The sequence below is a fragment of the Euprymna scolopes genome, chromosome 37 (assembly GCF_053919585.1).
Source record: "Euprymna scolopes isolate OS-2025 chromosome 37, ASM5391958v1, whole genome shotgun sequence".
Taxonomy (NCBI): Eukaryota; Metazoa; Mollusca; class Cephalopoda; order Sepiida; family Sepiolidae; genus Euprymna; species Euprymna scolopes.
Window position 1 is genome coordinate 78,017,463 of NC_136518.1, and position 15,890 is coordinate 78,033,352.

At 32.8% G+C, this 15,890-nt stretch overlaps 2 protein-coding genes across 3 annotated transcripts in view; one reads left to right on the forward strand and one right to left on the reverse strand.

Annotated features, from left to right (window-relative positions):
• LOC145261235 (lysine-specific demethylase RAD23A-like) overlaps positions 1–1,880 on the reverse strand; it is a 75,138-nt gene extending 73,258 nt beyond the window's left edge. Inside the window, exon 1 of the mRNA XM_080119604.1 lies at positions 1,603–1,880. Coding sequence (XP_079975730.1) covers positions 1,603–1,668 — 66 coding nt within the window. The 5' untranslated portion in view covers positions 1,669–1,880. The remainder of the gene's footprint in view (positions 1–1,602) is intronic.
• An 807-nt stretch (positions 1,881–2,687) lies between these two features.
• Positions 2,688–15,890, forward strand: part of LOC145261237 (tRNA:m(4)X modification enzyme TRM13 homolog) — a 58,141-nt gene continuing 44,938 nt past the window's right edge. The window contains exons 1-2 of one of the 2 annotated variants that reach the window (XM_080119610.1): positions 2,688–3,020; positions 12,173–12,219. In XM_080119610.1, coding sequence (XP_079975736.1) covers positions 2,871–3,020; positions 12,173–12,219 — 197 coding nt within the window. In that variant the 5' untranslated portion in view covers positions 2,688–2,870. The remainder of the gene's footprint in view (positions 3,021–12,172; positions 12,220–15,890) is intronic. The other variant, XM_080119609.1, reaches the window with a different exon arrangement.

Genomic DNA, 15,890 nt, shown 5'->3' on the forward strand with positions numbered 1-15,890 from the left:
AAAAAAAAAAAATACATTTGTTTAATAGATAAAAATTAACTGATGAATTAAAAAAAAAAAGTTATGGGGGTAGTTTTTTTGTTTGATTGTTAAAATTCAATTTTTCATGAAGGCAAAATTAGAATATAAAAAAAAATACTCAAAATGGAATTTTATTACGAAGGGGTATGTATATATATATATATATATATATATATATATATATATATATATATATGCTCTGCCTGCAGCCTCTGCAATAGTATTGAGAACTTTCTTCAGGTTTTTACTAATTACCATTTTTGCTATATATATTATGTTGACGTGATGTTAACTTACAGACCTACGGTTTATTTTAATGACTTGTTAAAATAAAAATTAAATTTAAAAAACGGTTATCTTAAAATATCTATGTGTGTTAACAGATCAACATGAAGAAAAATATCTGGGTTTAAAAATCTATAAATTAGGAGTGTTTCTTTAATATATATATATATATATATATATATATATATATATTAGGAACAATAAATGTTTGTAAGTTAACATTTACATAACTTCTGCGTGTTTAAATCGGAAGATAAATTGATACTAGTGCACTTATTGATCCGTGCTGAAATAACGTTATTATTTAAAAAGCCATTCTTAACATGGGGAGGGGAGGGTGTTTTGTACCTATTCTGTACTTTAACCTTACAAGTGAATAAAAAAACATATCAAAACTTTAATTAAACTTAGAAATACGATTTTAAAAATAGCGCGGATCAGTAAGTGCACGGCACTGCACTAGCACCGATAAATTAAATGAAATAAATAAATATGTATAGGATCTTTTTTCTAGATTTGGTTTAAAAAGGTTAAATTCTAGAATAGGGACTCCTGAAAAAGCTCTACATGAAATAGATGGATCTAATTTATTTTTAATCAACTAAAATTTTATATTCCGTATTTCAAAATCTATAAATTTGAGCATGCTTTCATATATATATATATATATATATATATATATATATATATATATATAAATTGAGGTTTTTTTTCTCCCCTGGTTTCAGAGCAACAACAAAAATTGTTTAGAATAATTTTTTTAAGTTAAAATATTTTTGGTGTAAAATAAATAAATAAATCACCGCCGGCGGCGATTAAAACATCGAATTAGTTAGGGTTTTTTTTTTTTTTTTCGAGACTAGAAATTAGAATTTTATTTAAAAAGAACAATAAGAAGGCACAACATTTGAAATTAATTGAAAAGATAAAAGAAAACAGGTCAGATTTTTTAAAAGGTCCATATTCTATAATTGAACCATTTTTTTTTAAAGACGGAAAGAGAAAGACAAGGCGGTTTTGGTTGCCACAAGACTTGTAATGTCGAGAAGGGTCGTTATTGGTCTAGTTTCAAAAAGATATATCGGCACGATAACAGAAACTATAAGCCTATTCATTAATGCCTGATCATCGAACAACACAAACAATTTTAAAAGACACAATGAAAGCCGATTCGGTAAGCATTAGTGTGTGTGTGTGTATATATATATATATATATATCAGTACACTTGTTGGGTCTTGTCGACATCGGTTAATGTAGAAAATGAAATCGCTACACCAAAATGTAGACATACTTACGGTTGAATTTACATCAATTTCCACTTTAAACATATGCTGTTGTAATGTTCTTAGTGTGATCAACATGATTAATACTACCTAGGCAACGAAAATTAGAGGGACATAAAGACTTTAAAAAATAGAAAAAAAAATGTCTTCCACACGAAAAAAAAATCCGATCTTTCACGTCAACGCGTCTAACAGCGCCATGAATGTGACGTCATACTACCTTGACTTCATGTTGGAAGAGCAAAGCGATTGAAGGAGGGGGAGAGAAACATACTAAGCGTAAACAGAGTGAGTGGGAGAAGGAAGAGAGAGAGAGAAAAAACATATACGCACAAATAATAAATGAATTTCTTTTTTGTTTGTTTTTTTTTTACATTATTATTAAAAAAAAAAAATTATTAGTTTTGTAATAATATTTTTTTAATTCGGTTATTTTTAATTTTATTATTACTTTTTTAAGTGATTAAAAAGTAGACAAATAAAATGACACTGCTTTTGTTCACGACCTCCGTCAAGCACGCAGGTCTGTTCACTGTTTTCAGTGACGTCATGCACGTGGTTTGCAAGCAAGATCTGTCGAACAGACTCTCGATAATGAATGAGAGCATTTTTCTTTAAAAAAAGCATCAGAAAACTTTTAAAGATGTATTTAAAAAGGGGAAAACAAGGACACGGTTTATACTGAAACTGAACTTTATTCAATATTAATAATAAAAAAAAACAAAATTAATTTCCGCGTTTAATAAACATCGCATTATTGTTTCATGGATTACAAAGACTAAAATTCTTTTCTTTGTTTTTCTCATTGAGATACAAATTCAAGCACTGTCAATATATCAACAAAACGATATGCATCTTTTTTTTTAATACTAAACAATTACTAGATCAAAAATTAAATAATTTAAGAGAGAAATTACCAACGTCGTATGTCTAATTATAGTGTGTAAGCATTTAGAGGTGACTTATTACCAACACCTTTGACGTCAGATGATAAACGAGACTTCTTGAACAGGCTTATTTTACGGGGGTTGTGTTTTGTTGCTAGAAAATTCAACCAATCAGAAACTGACAAGTACGTGTCTGCTGACATCATGAATAGAGAGTTCCGGTTTTATACACCTCGCTTCCGGTTTTTTTTTCTCCATATTTTATCTCCTTTAAATGAGTTTGCATTTTTTATTTTATTTTAACAGCTACAAATGTTTACACTCCCCCTTGTAATAGTTTTAACAACAGTATTGTCCTTATAATTACTTACACGATATAAAAGAGGTCTTAAAATGGCATCCGTAGAATCCTTATCTAGTTCCAAAAACGAAGTCGGCACTCACACTGCCTGTTCATTTTTCCTTACCAAAAAGAAACGATATTGCCGTTTCAAACCTAATAATGGTAACACATATTGTTCGGAACATATTTATCTGTTAAATGTAAGTTTTGTTAATAGTAGTTTTTATTTTTTAAATGATTTTTATAAGGATTTACTTGTCATGCTTTTAAAGCTTACTCCCTAATGTTCGATCATCAATACAGTATTTTGTCTAATTTTCTATTTTTGAGGGATTATCGAGATTCCATAGATGTGATCCCGTCATGTCGGCCATTTTTCCTTGATATGTGGAGTAACATTCGACGCTACTTACTTTTAGAACTGAATAAACGCTTTAAAATACTAAAAACTTATCCAGCTAGGAGAGTAATTTATATAGCCTTTATTATTTATTTATTATATATATAACCATTTTTTTTTCGTATTGTTATCTGTTGTAAAAACGTCCCCTTTGTCGGTAGTCTAACCGTCCTTTAATCTGTGATTATATAAATAGTAATAAAAAAAAAAAATCACGTAGTCATAGAAGCCAAATTATCTTTTTTGAGCAATTGTTGGTACTTATGCACCTATTGTATTAAGATTAGATAAGATTATTTAGAAAGTTGTTCTTAACATATGTAGGGCGTTTTGTAACTATTCTGTAACTTTCACCTAACAAGAAAATACTATTAAATATAGCGTGGTAACGTAGATACACAAGCATCCAGTTATTTATTTTTGCAATTTTAAAAGGGAAATAATAATGATAAACAAAAAAACAGCACGTGTTCTTCGAAATGTTTTAAAATTTATTTTTATTTCCATTAAATTATTCGCGTGTGTACCCCTATTTATGACAATGATCGATTCTTTGTTAAGCGAAATTTCGAATATTGAATTTCAAGTGAAACCTATATGTACTGAATTCTCATTTCGCAATAATGAAAATATCCAAAAATTACGAAAAACCATAAGGTCGAAAATTATTAACGAAAACAGTTTTCGAAGACAATTAGCGAAAATTGAGTTTTGCTAAATTCGTCAAAGATTTTCAGTTTTCAGAATTTTTTTTTTTTTTTTTTTTTGCAAAACTCAATTTTTCCTGCTTCGAAAACTATTTTCATTAATAATTAATTTCTACATTATCGCTTTTCGGAATTTTTGGATATGTTCATTACTGTGACATGACAATTCAGTAGATACAATTAATTTCATTCGAAATTCAATTTTCGAATTCCGCTACAATAACGAAGATTCGGTTGAACTTTTATCCGTGGTTGTTTTTGTAGAGGGGAGGGGTATTATTTCTAGCACATTCCTATAATTGAAACAGGTTCAATATTAAACTAACATTAAAATTACTAATGTTACTTCTAAAACAAGTTTCTCTACTCTCCATCTGAATCTAAACGCATATTCCATTAACAAAGTTTCTTTCCGAGAACTGCCTGCCTGTGGAACTTTGTACCGCTAGTCTGCTTTCCAGCTGACTACAACATGGTTGTCTTCACGTCCAATGCGAACAAGCTCTTGAGCCTTCCCCATAAAATACTCAAATTCTATCCAAGCTCTACAACTGCCGATCATTATGCTGTTGTCGTGCTGACCATCTTACACTCATTAACTCTTATCCTCCAGTGGTCTTTGTGCCTTGATAAGTGGTGACTCCCTTGTAAAAAGTCATTCTATTCATAATTGATGTAACTTTTGTTTCAGACGCTGGTATATCTTGAATGGCTTTATCTATCTGTCAAATCCATTCTAATCACTTCCATCTTTTTTCTTTGATATCCTCAGCCCACCTGATCCTGCTATCTCAACTGTTCTACATTTATTAACCTAAGTCCCTCATCCATTCAGCATAACCAACAAAATCTTCGGTGCCACTCTATGATAGCAAAATTCTGAAGACGTAAAAAACGATTAAAAAAAAAAAACGGTCTCTACTAACTTTTTATATCAATTCAACTAAAAGCAATTATAATACTTAATTGGCATGTCAGAAGTAGTTAAATATTACCGCATCATTTAAAAAAAACAAAAACATTTTTGATTTTTATTGTAGCAAAAACCTTGCCATATTTGTGACATAATAAGAGAAGTAACTCAGTTATACTAAAAACAAGGCGAGTAACTTATATTTATGGCTGGACGGCGGGGGGAAGGTGCATTGGTTGTAAAATATGGTTAAATATGATATATATTATAATAGACAATTAAAAAAAAAACTGGACTTTGGTGCCATCTTATTGTGTTATTAAAAGAAAAAGAAATGCTGCATGTTGGGTACGAACTTGCAAAATTTATGTTCGTAAGCAAACACTATCGGTTGGACCAAGCCGTCACTGATATTATGTCATAAATTTAACTTTTTAAAATGAAATAATGCATCAACCATTCGCACACGCCCGATTAACAGTGTCGAAACCAAGATTTTTATCTGATTCCCCCCTTCAAAAAAACAACATTTCTACATAAAATAATTGATTTTTTTCTAATTTTCTGATATTATGTGTCTGAGATTGCTCTTTCAAATAGTATCAGTAACTTTTAGCGGGTTTGATGCAGATGACAAAAGATTTTAGCTGACATACAAACACAGACGACTGAGACTTATACAAGAGGTTTGTTAATGTACAATCTCTATATAAATAAAATGAACTCATTTTTTCCCGTCTGATTTTGACATTAATAGGATTAAAAATCAAGATATTTCATGCAAATATAATATGCACAAACGGCAGAACAATATCTGAGGTGTGTTATAGGCTTATTATTTCTCAAATTCCTCGATAATCTTAGATTTCTATACTTTTTCTGCTGAGAAGTCACGGCCAAAATCGGTTAAGATCAATGGAAGTGGTAAAATATTTTCTCTCTAATAAATTCCTCCCCCCCCCCTGCCACCACTTAACACCGTTTGGGGATCGTTCACAAGGAACAGTTGAGAAGAGAACACCGGTTTGGCTTCGTAGTTCTTTCATGTGAAGTTATTTAAAATCACTAAACTAAGCTGCAGTGCTCTGTGGCGTAGTGGTTAGCGTGCTGGACAATTCACATTATATTTTCACGTTCGCGCCGACCTACCGTAGTCGTTTTTTTTTTTTTTTTTTTTTCCTAAACAACTGGAATGGACTTTTCTTGGTGGCCGAACTGTTAACGTTGCAGATGTTTTTTTGTTTTTTTTTTTTTTTTTTCACACTTTATTTTCCTACTTTTACTCATGACTCCGGGTTTGATGTTTCCTACTTACCTACCATAACATTTTTTAAAACTCCCCCCCCCCCCATCGTCCCGGAAACAAACACTCTGGCAACGCCAGGTACCCCCGCTAGTTTATTAATAAATTGGCAATAGTTACACACTATTTACCTCCCCTTGGAACTATCCCATTTTTTTTAACCAAACATTTCATTGGTTTGCCTAGAAATTCAATATTATAATTTCAAATTTTGTTATTATGCAAAGTTGCACCAAATTTTCTTTTCTGCACATAACTATCTACTGTCAAGATTTTTTTTTTTATTCACTAATAATTTATTGAGTTGTGAAATATGACACTTAAAAATAAAATAACAGAAAAGCTTTAGAAAATTATTATTATTGAAAAGAAATATTAGCATACACCAAAAATTACCAAACATACTTTTTAAGAAATTCAACAAATTTTCAGTCTTCAACCAACACAAGGGAGATAAATCTAACTTTTCAAACAAAGAGGACTAATGGTGTCACTCCATCATAAAATCATTAATCTTGTACATGAATTAATTTAACTTTTTTTATTTAAATCCTCTAAACGCAGATTCCATGAACAAAGTTTCTTTCCTAGAACTGCCCATCTGTGGAACACTGCTCCACTGGCCTGCTTCCCAGTTGAATACAACATGGTAGCCTTCAAATCCAATATAAACAATTTCTTGTTGAGCTGTCCCCATAAATAATCAAATTCTACCCAATTTATACCATAAACGATTACTACACTACCATCTTACATTCATTAACTCTTATCCTTGAGTGGCCTTTGGTGGTGACTCCAAAGTAAAAAAAAATAAATAAATAAAAAAAAATTCAACTTGAGAATAGTTCCATGTCAAATCATCCAGAAATGGAAGATTTTGAAATCCATGTCCTCAGAATTTGTTGTAACTTGAGCCACAGATGGACGTCATAAAACAACCACATCACATTTTATATCCTTTATTGGTGAAAAATTTCCACAATCTAATAAAATCACATTTCTGAGCAAATCTAATTCCACTTCTTTGATTCCTAGAGTCGGAAAACTAACTTGAGTAAATTTTCATAGTTACATCATATTCTGAACTGCTTGTAAAAAAACAAAAAAACAATCAACCTGGCAAATATACCCAGTGAACCAAGTGCAAGAGAGATTCAAACAATTGCACTGGAAGAGACGGTTAGAATCTTAAAAAGATCTCTCAGTTGGAATATGAGATAGTAGGTGAATGTCTGGCATCCGGTGGGATGCCCTATCCTGAGCTTGAACAAACTGATAAGAAAACTTGAATGCCTACTTAGACAATATCATCAAGTGTCTAAGGTCTCTCTGTACAATGGTTTGTCAGGACAACCTGGCATGAGGAAAGTTTCCCTACAAGTAAACCCCGACTAAATATTCAAAATCACATAGTTATTTGTGGGCCAAATAAGATCTTGTTATGGCTAGCCAACGCTGGCTTTTACAAGGAATGATGCACCTTCTTTAAATGATGTTATCTCAAGTAACAGCACGAAGCTGGATACTCCACCAGACTAGATGAATTCTTGTCCTGGAATCCAGTCAGACCAAGAGACCACAAGAAAGATATATTATAACATATTTATATGGTCAAATAGAGAGAGAGGGAAAGAATGTTTGAGAGATAAAAGAAAACTTTAATGGAATATTCAAATATCAAGGTATGTCATAATGAAGTGTTGGTCACAGGAAGGGAATCACTTGATTTTTGAAAATTTTGACTGAAGTAAAACGAAACAAAAGGAAAATTCATGAAAATGTAATTACAGTGGAACCTCTATATGCGAAATTAATTGGTTTCTTTTGTGGCTTTCATATCTTGAAATTTTCATATTCTGAAAGGCGTTTTACACGTAAATCGTCTAATCCATTCTAAACACTCATTAAATTTTATAAGTGTAAAACCAGAATGAAATAAGAGCTAAATAGTACCTATGTTCAGGCTCCTTCAGTCTTTGACAGATTATGGATACCCACGTAGGGGTGCCTGCATGTGAAATTTTTATGGCAGGAAGTGTGCAATCTCCAATCACATCTCCTGAGTCAACATCGTCAAATATCAATGGCAGGTGAAGGACAACCGGAAACAAATGCTGAGATAAGTGAAGAGCACATACAGCGCCTAGAATTTCCAAATGGTCACCCATCTGGTACTAACCAGGCTCAACATTGCTTAACTTTGGTGGTCTGACAAGAACCGGTGTGTCAACGCGATTATGCCGTAAATGTACCTAAATGAATATAAATAGTACCTAACCTAATCGTTAATACTTTCACTTGAAATTTATTTTTTACTTTTTTTTTGACATCCAGATATAGAATTCTATTCAATAAAAGAAAACGACTGCGAGATATGACGATTTTTTAAAACAATTTAATAACGTAATAAAACTAACGAAACAATACAAAGATTTTTTAAAACAATTTAATAACGTAATAAAACTAACGAAACAATACAAAGATTTTTTAAAACAATTTAATAACGTAATAAAACTAACGAAACAATACAAAGTTTTTTTAAAACAATTTAATAACGTAATAAAACTAACGAAACAATACAAAGATTTTTTAAAACAATTTAATAACGTAATAAAACCAAAGAAACAATACAACGTTTTACTGCACTTACATTGCTTCTTAGTCATTCTGTGTTAATGTTAGTGATAACACAATCCATGAATGCGCTGCAATCATCCGGATCATCAACGTCATCGGATTCTTCACTAACAGCCGCAGTTGCCTGTGAGTTCAGGGTTTCTTTCATGTCTTTATGAAAAGCTTTTTATTCATCTGGAACGCCACAGAGATAAGAGTCATGTGCAGGGCGTACAAAGGTGAACAGACCCTTCACATCAGCCAGTTTGTCTTTGCAGCGGGATGTACAGATGAAAGTCGTCTTCATAAACATTGTACTTTCAGGGTGTTAAATAAATTTTATACTTCCAACCCATGCATCATGTAGAAAAAAGTTTGAGGAACAACGGTGGTATACATCAGGGTTTCCCAAAGTGGACTCCATGGAACCCTGGGACTCCATGAGTGAGGCTCAGGTGCTCCGGAAGCCCTTTCTTTGATTCCTGAGTTTGACAGAAAAATCCCGGAGTTCAAAAAGATACACCTAAAGAAGATTGAAGGTTACATTGCACGAAACATGAAAATAACATGCGAGCTGAGAACAGTAGTGCGAAGAATCCAAATAATACAGATAACCAATCCTCATCTCAAAAATTCAGAATTGCCGACCATTTTTACTTGACTTTGCCGGCATTCAGTCAGGATGGGTTGAGTTGGCTCCTCTTATAGAAGACACAATGTCCTGGATAAACGCAAACCACGCATAATGGTTCACAGCAGTCAAAATGGTTCCATGGCCAGTGATGAACACAGTAGACCTGTGGATCAGAGATATGGTCGACATCGGCTTTGATAGTGTGTAACCATGTCTTCAGCTGACCTTCCAGGCATCTTTGTCAATCTTGGAGTGGTTCTGGAACTATTGCTTTTGTGGATGGACTTTCTGTGTTGCGATATGAAGGATGGCTGAACCAATGAAGTCTCCTCTTTAAAAACGCTTGATTAAAGTGGATTATCCTACATCATGTCCAGATTTGTGTATTGGAGACAAAGTGGTGTTAGCAGACCTGCAGAAATCGGTGGAATCAGTAGAGGTCAAACATTTTCAACCTTTTGAGATCCACAACTCTCATTAGCCAGTTCTCACAGGTTTATAGCCAGGTCTCGCAGCAATATCCAGCTTTAAAGCCAGCTTCAGCGAGCATTCAAATAATGCATAGATGTACTCTTTCATTTGATGCTCGTACGAGCACACATTAAAAAAATGTTTGTAAAGTTCTCCAAATGGTTAGGCATGAGGTTCCTTCTGATAATTATGCCATAATCTTCATTGCAGATGTCATATTGTTTAAAACTGAAAAGAAACACTTTTCGTCCGCCAATGATTTTGTTTCGAATTTCAATAAGTATTTTCTTACAGCAAGTTTGATCACAAATAAAAGAAGTTAGCGTCCCCGATGATGCTGGAATAAACAGAGCTGAGAGGGAAAAGGTAACAAAATAGCAACGTCTTGTGTACAACATGAAAAGAAATTGGAATCTTAGGAAGATTTCCATCATTCTAGTAATTATAGGAGCAACTGCGCTCATGAAAAAGGATTTAAAAAATTACCTGGTAAATAACCCGGTGAGTCAAGTGCAAGAGAGATACAAATAATTTCACTTAAACGGGCGGTTAGAATCTTTTAATAAATCTGTCGGTTGAGATGTATGAGATAGCAGATGAATGTCTAGTGTCCGGTAGTGTACTCCATCCCTAGCTAGAATAAAATGATAAAATTGGAAAAGAAAAAAGATGGTCTTGAAAGAAAGTATTTTATTGTTAATTTGTGTCGACATTGTCTTACTCTCACATTAATTTTATTATATATGGTGGGTTCTCTGCCATGGCTCACCACAGGTGATTCAGAGAATGCCATTGACTGGATGACCCGCAACGCATTTGCCGAGTTTCCTGGTGTTTCTGTTGGTTGCAGCTTCATCCTGACTAACATTGACTATGCTAACCACATAGCTATTCTTGGAGAAAACTTTACCGACATCCAATCAGCCGTAGACAAAATGTACCGCTTCACATCTAAGATTGGTATGAAGGTAAAGTGCTATGAAAACAAAAATCCTCTTAACAGGATTCTTACCCTCTGAGAAAAAAAGCAACCCTAGAAATGGTTGATCACTTCAAATATCTGGCTCAATGTTATTAGAGGGTACAATGACAGTTGGATCAACAATGCCCAGGATGCTTTTAATTACCTATTACCCCGTCTATGATCCCGAGATCACAATAGGCACGGTTGTCTGGATTTATCAGATGCGTATTCGGATGATCCTTCTCCAACGTTGTGAGATCTGGCTGATGAGAGCTGCGGATCTCAAAACGTTGGTAGTGTTTGATTTATCTTGCTTCCATCAAATTCTGTAGGTCTGTGAGCACCATTAATTTTTAGAAAATACTAGACTACCCGTGACCCGTTGGGTCAGTATGTTATATTAGTTATGGAATTCATGTATGAGCGTGACACTTGTGATGTAAAGAAAATAGTTTTTTTTTGACATAACACAAACATTTCTATGAAAGTATATTAAAATGAAAAAAAGAATATAGATAGATTTCTATGAGTCGTTCTGTTTATTATAATTGATTATTTAAAAAAAAAAAAAAATTTACTGTTACTGAATTATAAGTGGTTCGCCATACTTATAGGTAAATGTGCACTGAACTGATACCATAATACTTATTATACTTAAATTCAAATTTTGATATATCTGCTTTTTTTTTTTTTTTTTTTTTACATCGTTCATTTCTGTATTACGTTTAAGTTATTTTAAACCCCAGTCTTCCCATGTTAAATAATAATTTTGAAATAATAACGTTAATATTTCAGCGTCCCAATTGTTCTTTTGTTTTTTGTTTATTTTAAACCCCACTCTTCCCATGTTAAATAATAATTTCGAAATAATAACGTTAATATTTCAGCGTCCCAATTGTTCTTTTGTTTTTTGTTTATTTTAAACCCCACTCTTCCCATGTTAAATAATAATTTTGAAATAATAATGTTAATATTTCAGCGTCCCAATTGTTCTTTTTTTTTTTCGCATTTAAATTATCCAAATAAACAATTGTTAATACTGTCTGCTTTTTTTTTTTTTTTTACATCGTTCATTTCTGTATTACGTTTAAGTTATTTTAAACCCCACTCTTCCCATGTTAAATAATAATTTGAAAATAATAACGTTAATATTTCAGTGCGAAGGTTATGCGTGCATGCGCAACCGGATGTCATAAACCGGAATGTGGGTTACATACATTGTTACAAGGTCATTTGAGTTTTATAATTATACAGATTAAAATGCTGATTTCTTTTTTTGACAATACATGTTAACATTTAACAGTACATGTTAAAATTCTATACAATGTCTATCTTAATTTTTAGGATGCGTTTGACCGCAAAAGAGTACCATGTCCATTGGATCCTAATCAGTAAGTAAAATATTTAAGACGTCTTAATTAAGGACTGTTAGAAAGGTTTTGAGCATTTATTTATTTGCAAACGGTTATCCTCATCTTCATAGTTGTTGTTTCACCACGTTTCGGATAACCCATCCTCTGGCCTTCTTCAAGTGGTTTACCACGATGGGACAGGAATGCTGAGTCTCATAACTGTATCCTCAGTAATTACTGCCTTCCATAGTTGTTGTCTCACCACATTTTGGCCAACTAATCCTCTGGCCTGCTTTGGGTAGGATTGAAACCACTGTCTTCACACAATGCTCAACTGGAACTGTAGAGATTCAACGCCTCTAGCCACTGTGCCATGGGTAAGACAACAACAACTATGGAAGGCAGTAATTACTGAGGAAATCGTTAAGAGACTCAGCATTCCTGTCCTCTCACGGACACACAGTCACCTGAAGAAGGTCAAAGGAATAGTTGACCATGGTGAAGCAGCTGACCAAAACTATGAAGATGAGATAACAGTTCAAAAATAAATAAAAAAAATAAACAAGATTACTCATCTCAAAGGATTCCAATAAAAAAATAATATATAATATTTTGAGCACTTTGAATATTGTTACATTTTTGTTTTCAACGCTGTTAACGACAGCATTACAGCCGAGATTTTAGTGACTGTTTATTATCAGTAGTATGTGGAAAGAAATGAAAATAAATTAAAAAAAAGCTGGTTTTGAACTTTTAAGATATTTTCCTATTCAGACTACTGCTCTTATCTTGAATCTTATTCTCGTAATGTTTTGGCCGATGTAACCTCCAACCTTGTTTAGATGTACCTTGTTTAACTTAGCGATCTATAGCGAACAGAACATTTTACTTAATCTGCAGCAATAGCTTGCTTTTGTTCCTTTAGCCATGAACGGATATAAGTGCAAAGTAATAATAAGTTCTTAGTGACAATGTTCTGGAGGTTGAAGGTTCAGTCCTCAGTGCAAGCAATACTAAGAATAGAATTGAAGATTTCCACCTAATCATGACTAACAGAATCAGAGTAATCCTCCTAATAAATGGTTCTGTTTGAAATTTCATACCTATTCAACATTCCAAGAAGCTGATTGGCTGAATAAGTCACATGACCTAGCTGACAACTACCTCAGCAAAAGCAATTCAAAATTTCAGTAAACCTATTGGATAAGCAAATCACATAACCTAACTCACAACTAGATCAGCAAAGGTAGGTCATGTAAGCAATTCAAAATTCCAATTAGTGGAATGGATAAACAGGTCACATGACCAATTCAAAATTAAAATGTGTTATAATCTGCTGAAATTGGATCTCTTTTGGATCTTGTCAGTGATGGACATTGAGGATTAATAAAAACATCAGAAAATATCTCCCTGCGCAGGTGGTCCCATATCTGTTCTAATACTTAAATGTTTAGATTAAAAAACTGACAGATTTTTTGTATCATTTGGCTTGTTTTTAGACTACTGTTCTTGTCTTCAGTGTTATTTTCACATTTCAGTCGATGTAACCTCCAACCTTCTTCAAGTGTGTCTTGTCAAACTCGAGAATGTACATTAGCATGCTCTTGTTTCATCAGCCGTGACTGGAAACGTTCTAAGCAATTGGCAATTGTATTTTGAGTGTTGCCCGCACTGAGAATTGAACTTTTAACTTCCAGAAGAGTGTAACTTTACAACTGAATTTTACCAAGTAATTTTATCCACTATACCGCGGGTCCTTGCAGATACACCTGAAGAAAGTCGGAGGCTACATCGACCGAAACGTTGTGAAAATAATACTGAAGATGAGAGCAGTAGTCCAAAAAATTCAAATAATGCGAATAATCAATCCTCATCTCAAAAATTCAGAAATGTAATGATGGATCTCTCATGAAAAAATGGGATCAATGTCAAAATTCTCAAGACGATCTGATTTTCTCTTAGCCATGTTTCAAACCAAATTCACTTTTCTCTTAAGCCTTGAAGAAAACAGCTGTTGGCGTTAAACAAAATACTGACGTTGCCAATTTATCACACTCAACCAACCACAAACCATTTCTAGAAGTGTAAGCCATGTTTAGTTTCAGAACAGTTTCCGATGGTTCGTTGTTCTACACAAGTCCTGGGAGTTGACTGGTTTGCAGTAGACAGTTCTCGAGTTGGAATCCACACAGAGCAAAAGATTCTTCCCCTGTTGAGACGGAAAAAAAACATGCGAAATTACTAGAGAAAGGTTTAATATTTATGGAGCAATTCTGGTTTCTGATTGGTTGGTAGCAGAACTTGAATTAATTTGTCAGTTCCTAGCAGCATCGTTTATAAATAGAATCTCCCGACTATGTGGGATCATACCCCATTATACACCAAAAATATTGTAACACCATTATTATCATCAAATTCTTTGTTAAATTTTTGGTTTAATAAATGAGCTGCAGTCGATGAACGTTTAAAATCCTTTTTATTTCATATTTGGATTCTTAGAACTACTGTTCTCATTTGTAACCTCTGAGCTTCTTGAAGTGTTGTATCTTGTTGAACTTGGAAATCTGCATGGAATTTCAAACGGGACCCTTCATTTAATACATAGCATGCGTTCTGTCAGCCGTGACTGGGTAGAAATCCTAAGTAATTCACAGTTGTATTTTGAGGATTGAATCTTCAACCTCCTTAAGAGTGTAACTTTACAACTGAATTTTACCAAATCCCCTATCCACTATGCCATGGGTTCTTGGGATTTATATCATCGAATTCAGTAGAAAAATTCTTGAATTCGACAAGATACACCCGAAGAAGATCAAAGGTTACATTAAATGTAAAAATAACACTCCAGATAAAAACAGTAGTCCAAAGAATCCAAATGATATGAATAACGAATCGTCATCTCAAAATTTCAGAAATATAATATCCTTTTTATTTATTGATTTTTTTTTTTAAAGAAATAAGATTTTTAGACTTGAATTTAATTATTGCATTATCATTTCGTCAATTTGTTAAAAAAACAAAAATGCAAAATAAAGATAAAGACTCCCGAGTAATGTTGAGTCATATACATTTTAATATATTCAAGTTTTTTTAACCAAAAATCGTCTCTCTTTTTTTTTTTTTGTTTTGCTGGCATTCAGCTATTATTTATTATAGTAAACTTTTTTTTTTTATCCCTGAAAAAAAACAAAACAAAGAAACTTTAGCTCAAACTCACAGCAAAAAGAGCTAATTGCAGAAATTGAATTATGACAACAGTTTTTGAAGATAAGAAAATGGCAACTGTTTGTTAATTCGACGATTTTTTTTTTACTTATTCAAATGATAAATGTTGTAATACATGTATTAAGGAGAGTCCTCCAGGTTGAAGGCCTTGTACCATTCATGCACAGGTATAAAACAAAAACTAAAAAAACAATGATATTGATCTTTAAAACAGGTTATGCTTATGCAGATCACGGATAAATATTGAAAAGATTTAAAAGGTCAATTGATTACAATGTAAGCCACATTTGCACAAAAGAAGGAGTCAAACATAACAAGTTCCCTACAACTTTGACTTATTTTGAGTTGAAACTAATGAAGATTTAGTTAAGGACGCAATGAGATATCTGTCTAACTATCTTATATATATATATATATATATAAAAGCGAAAATGTATGTATGTTTGTATGTGTGTTCGCTTTTTCTATATGTCTACAAAAGGCTT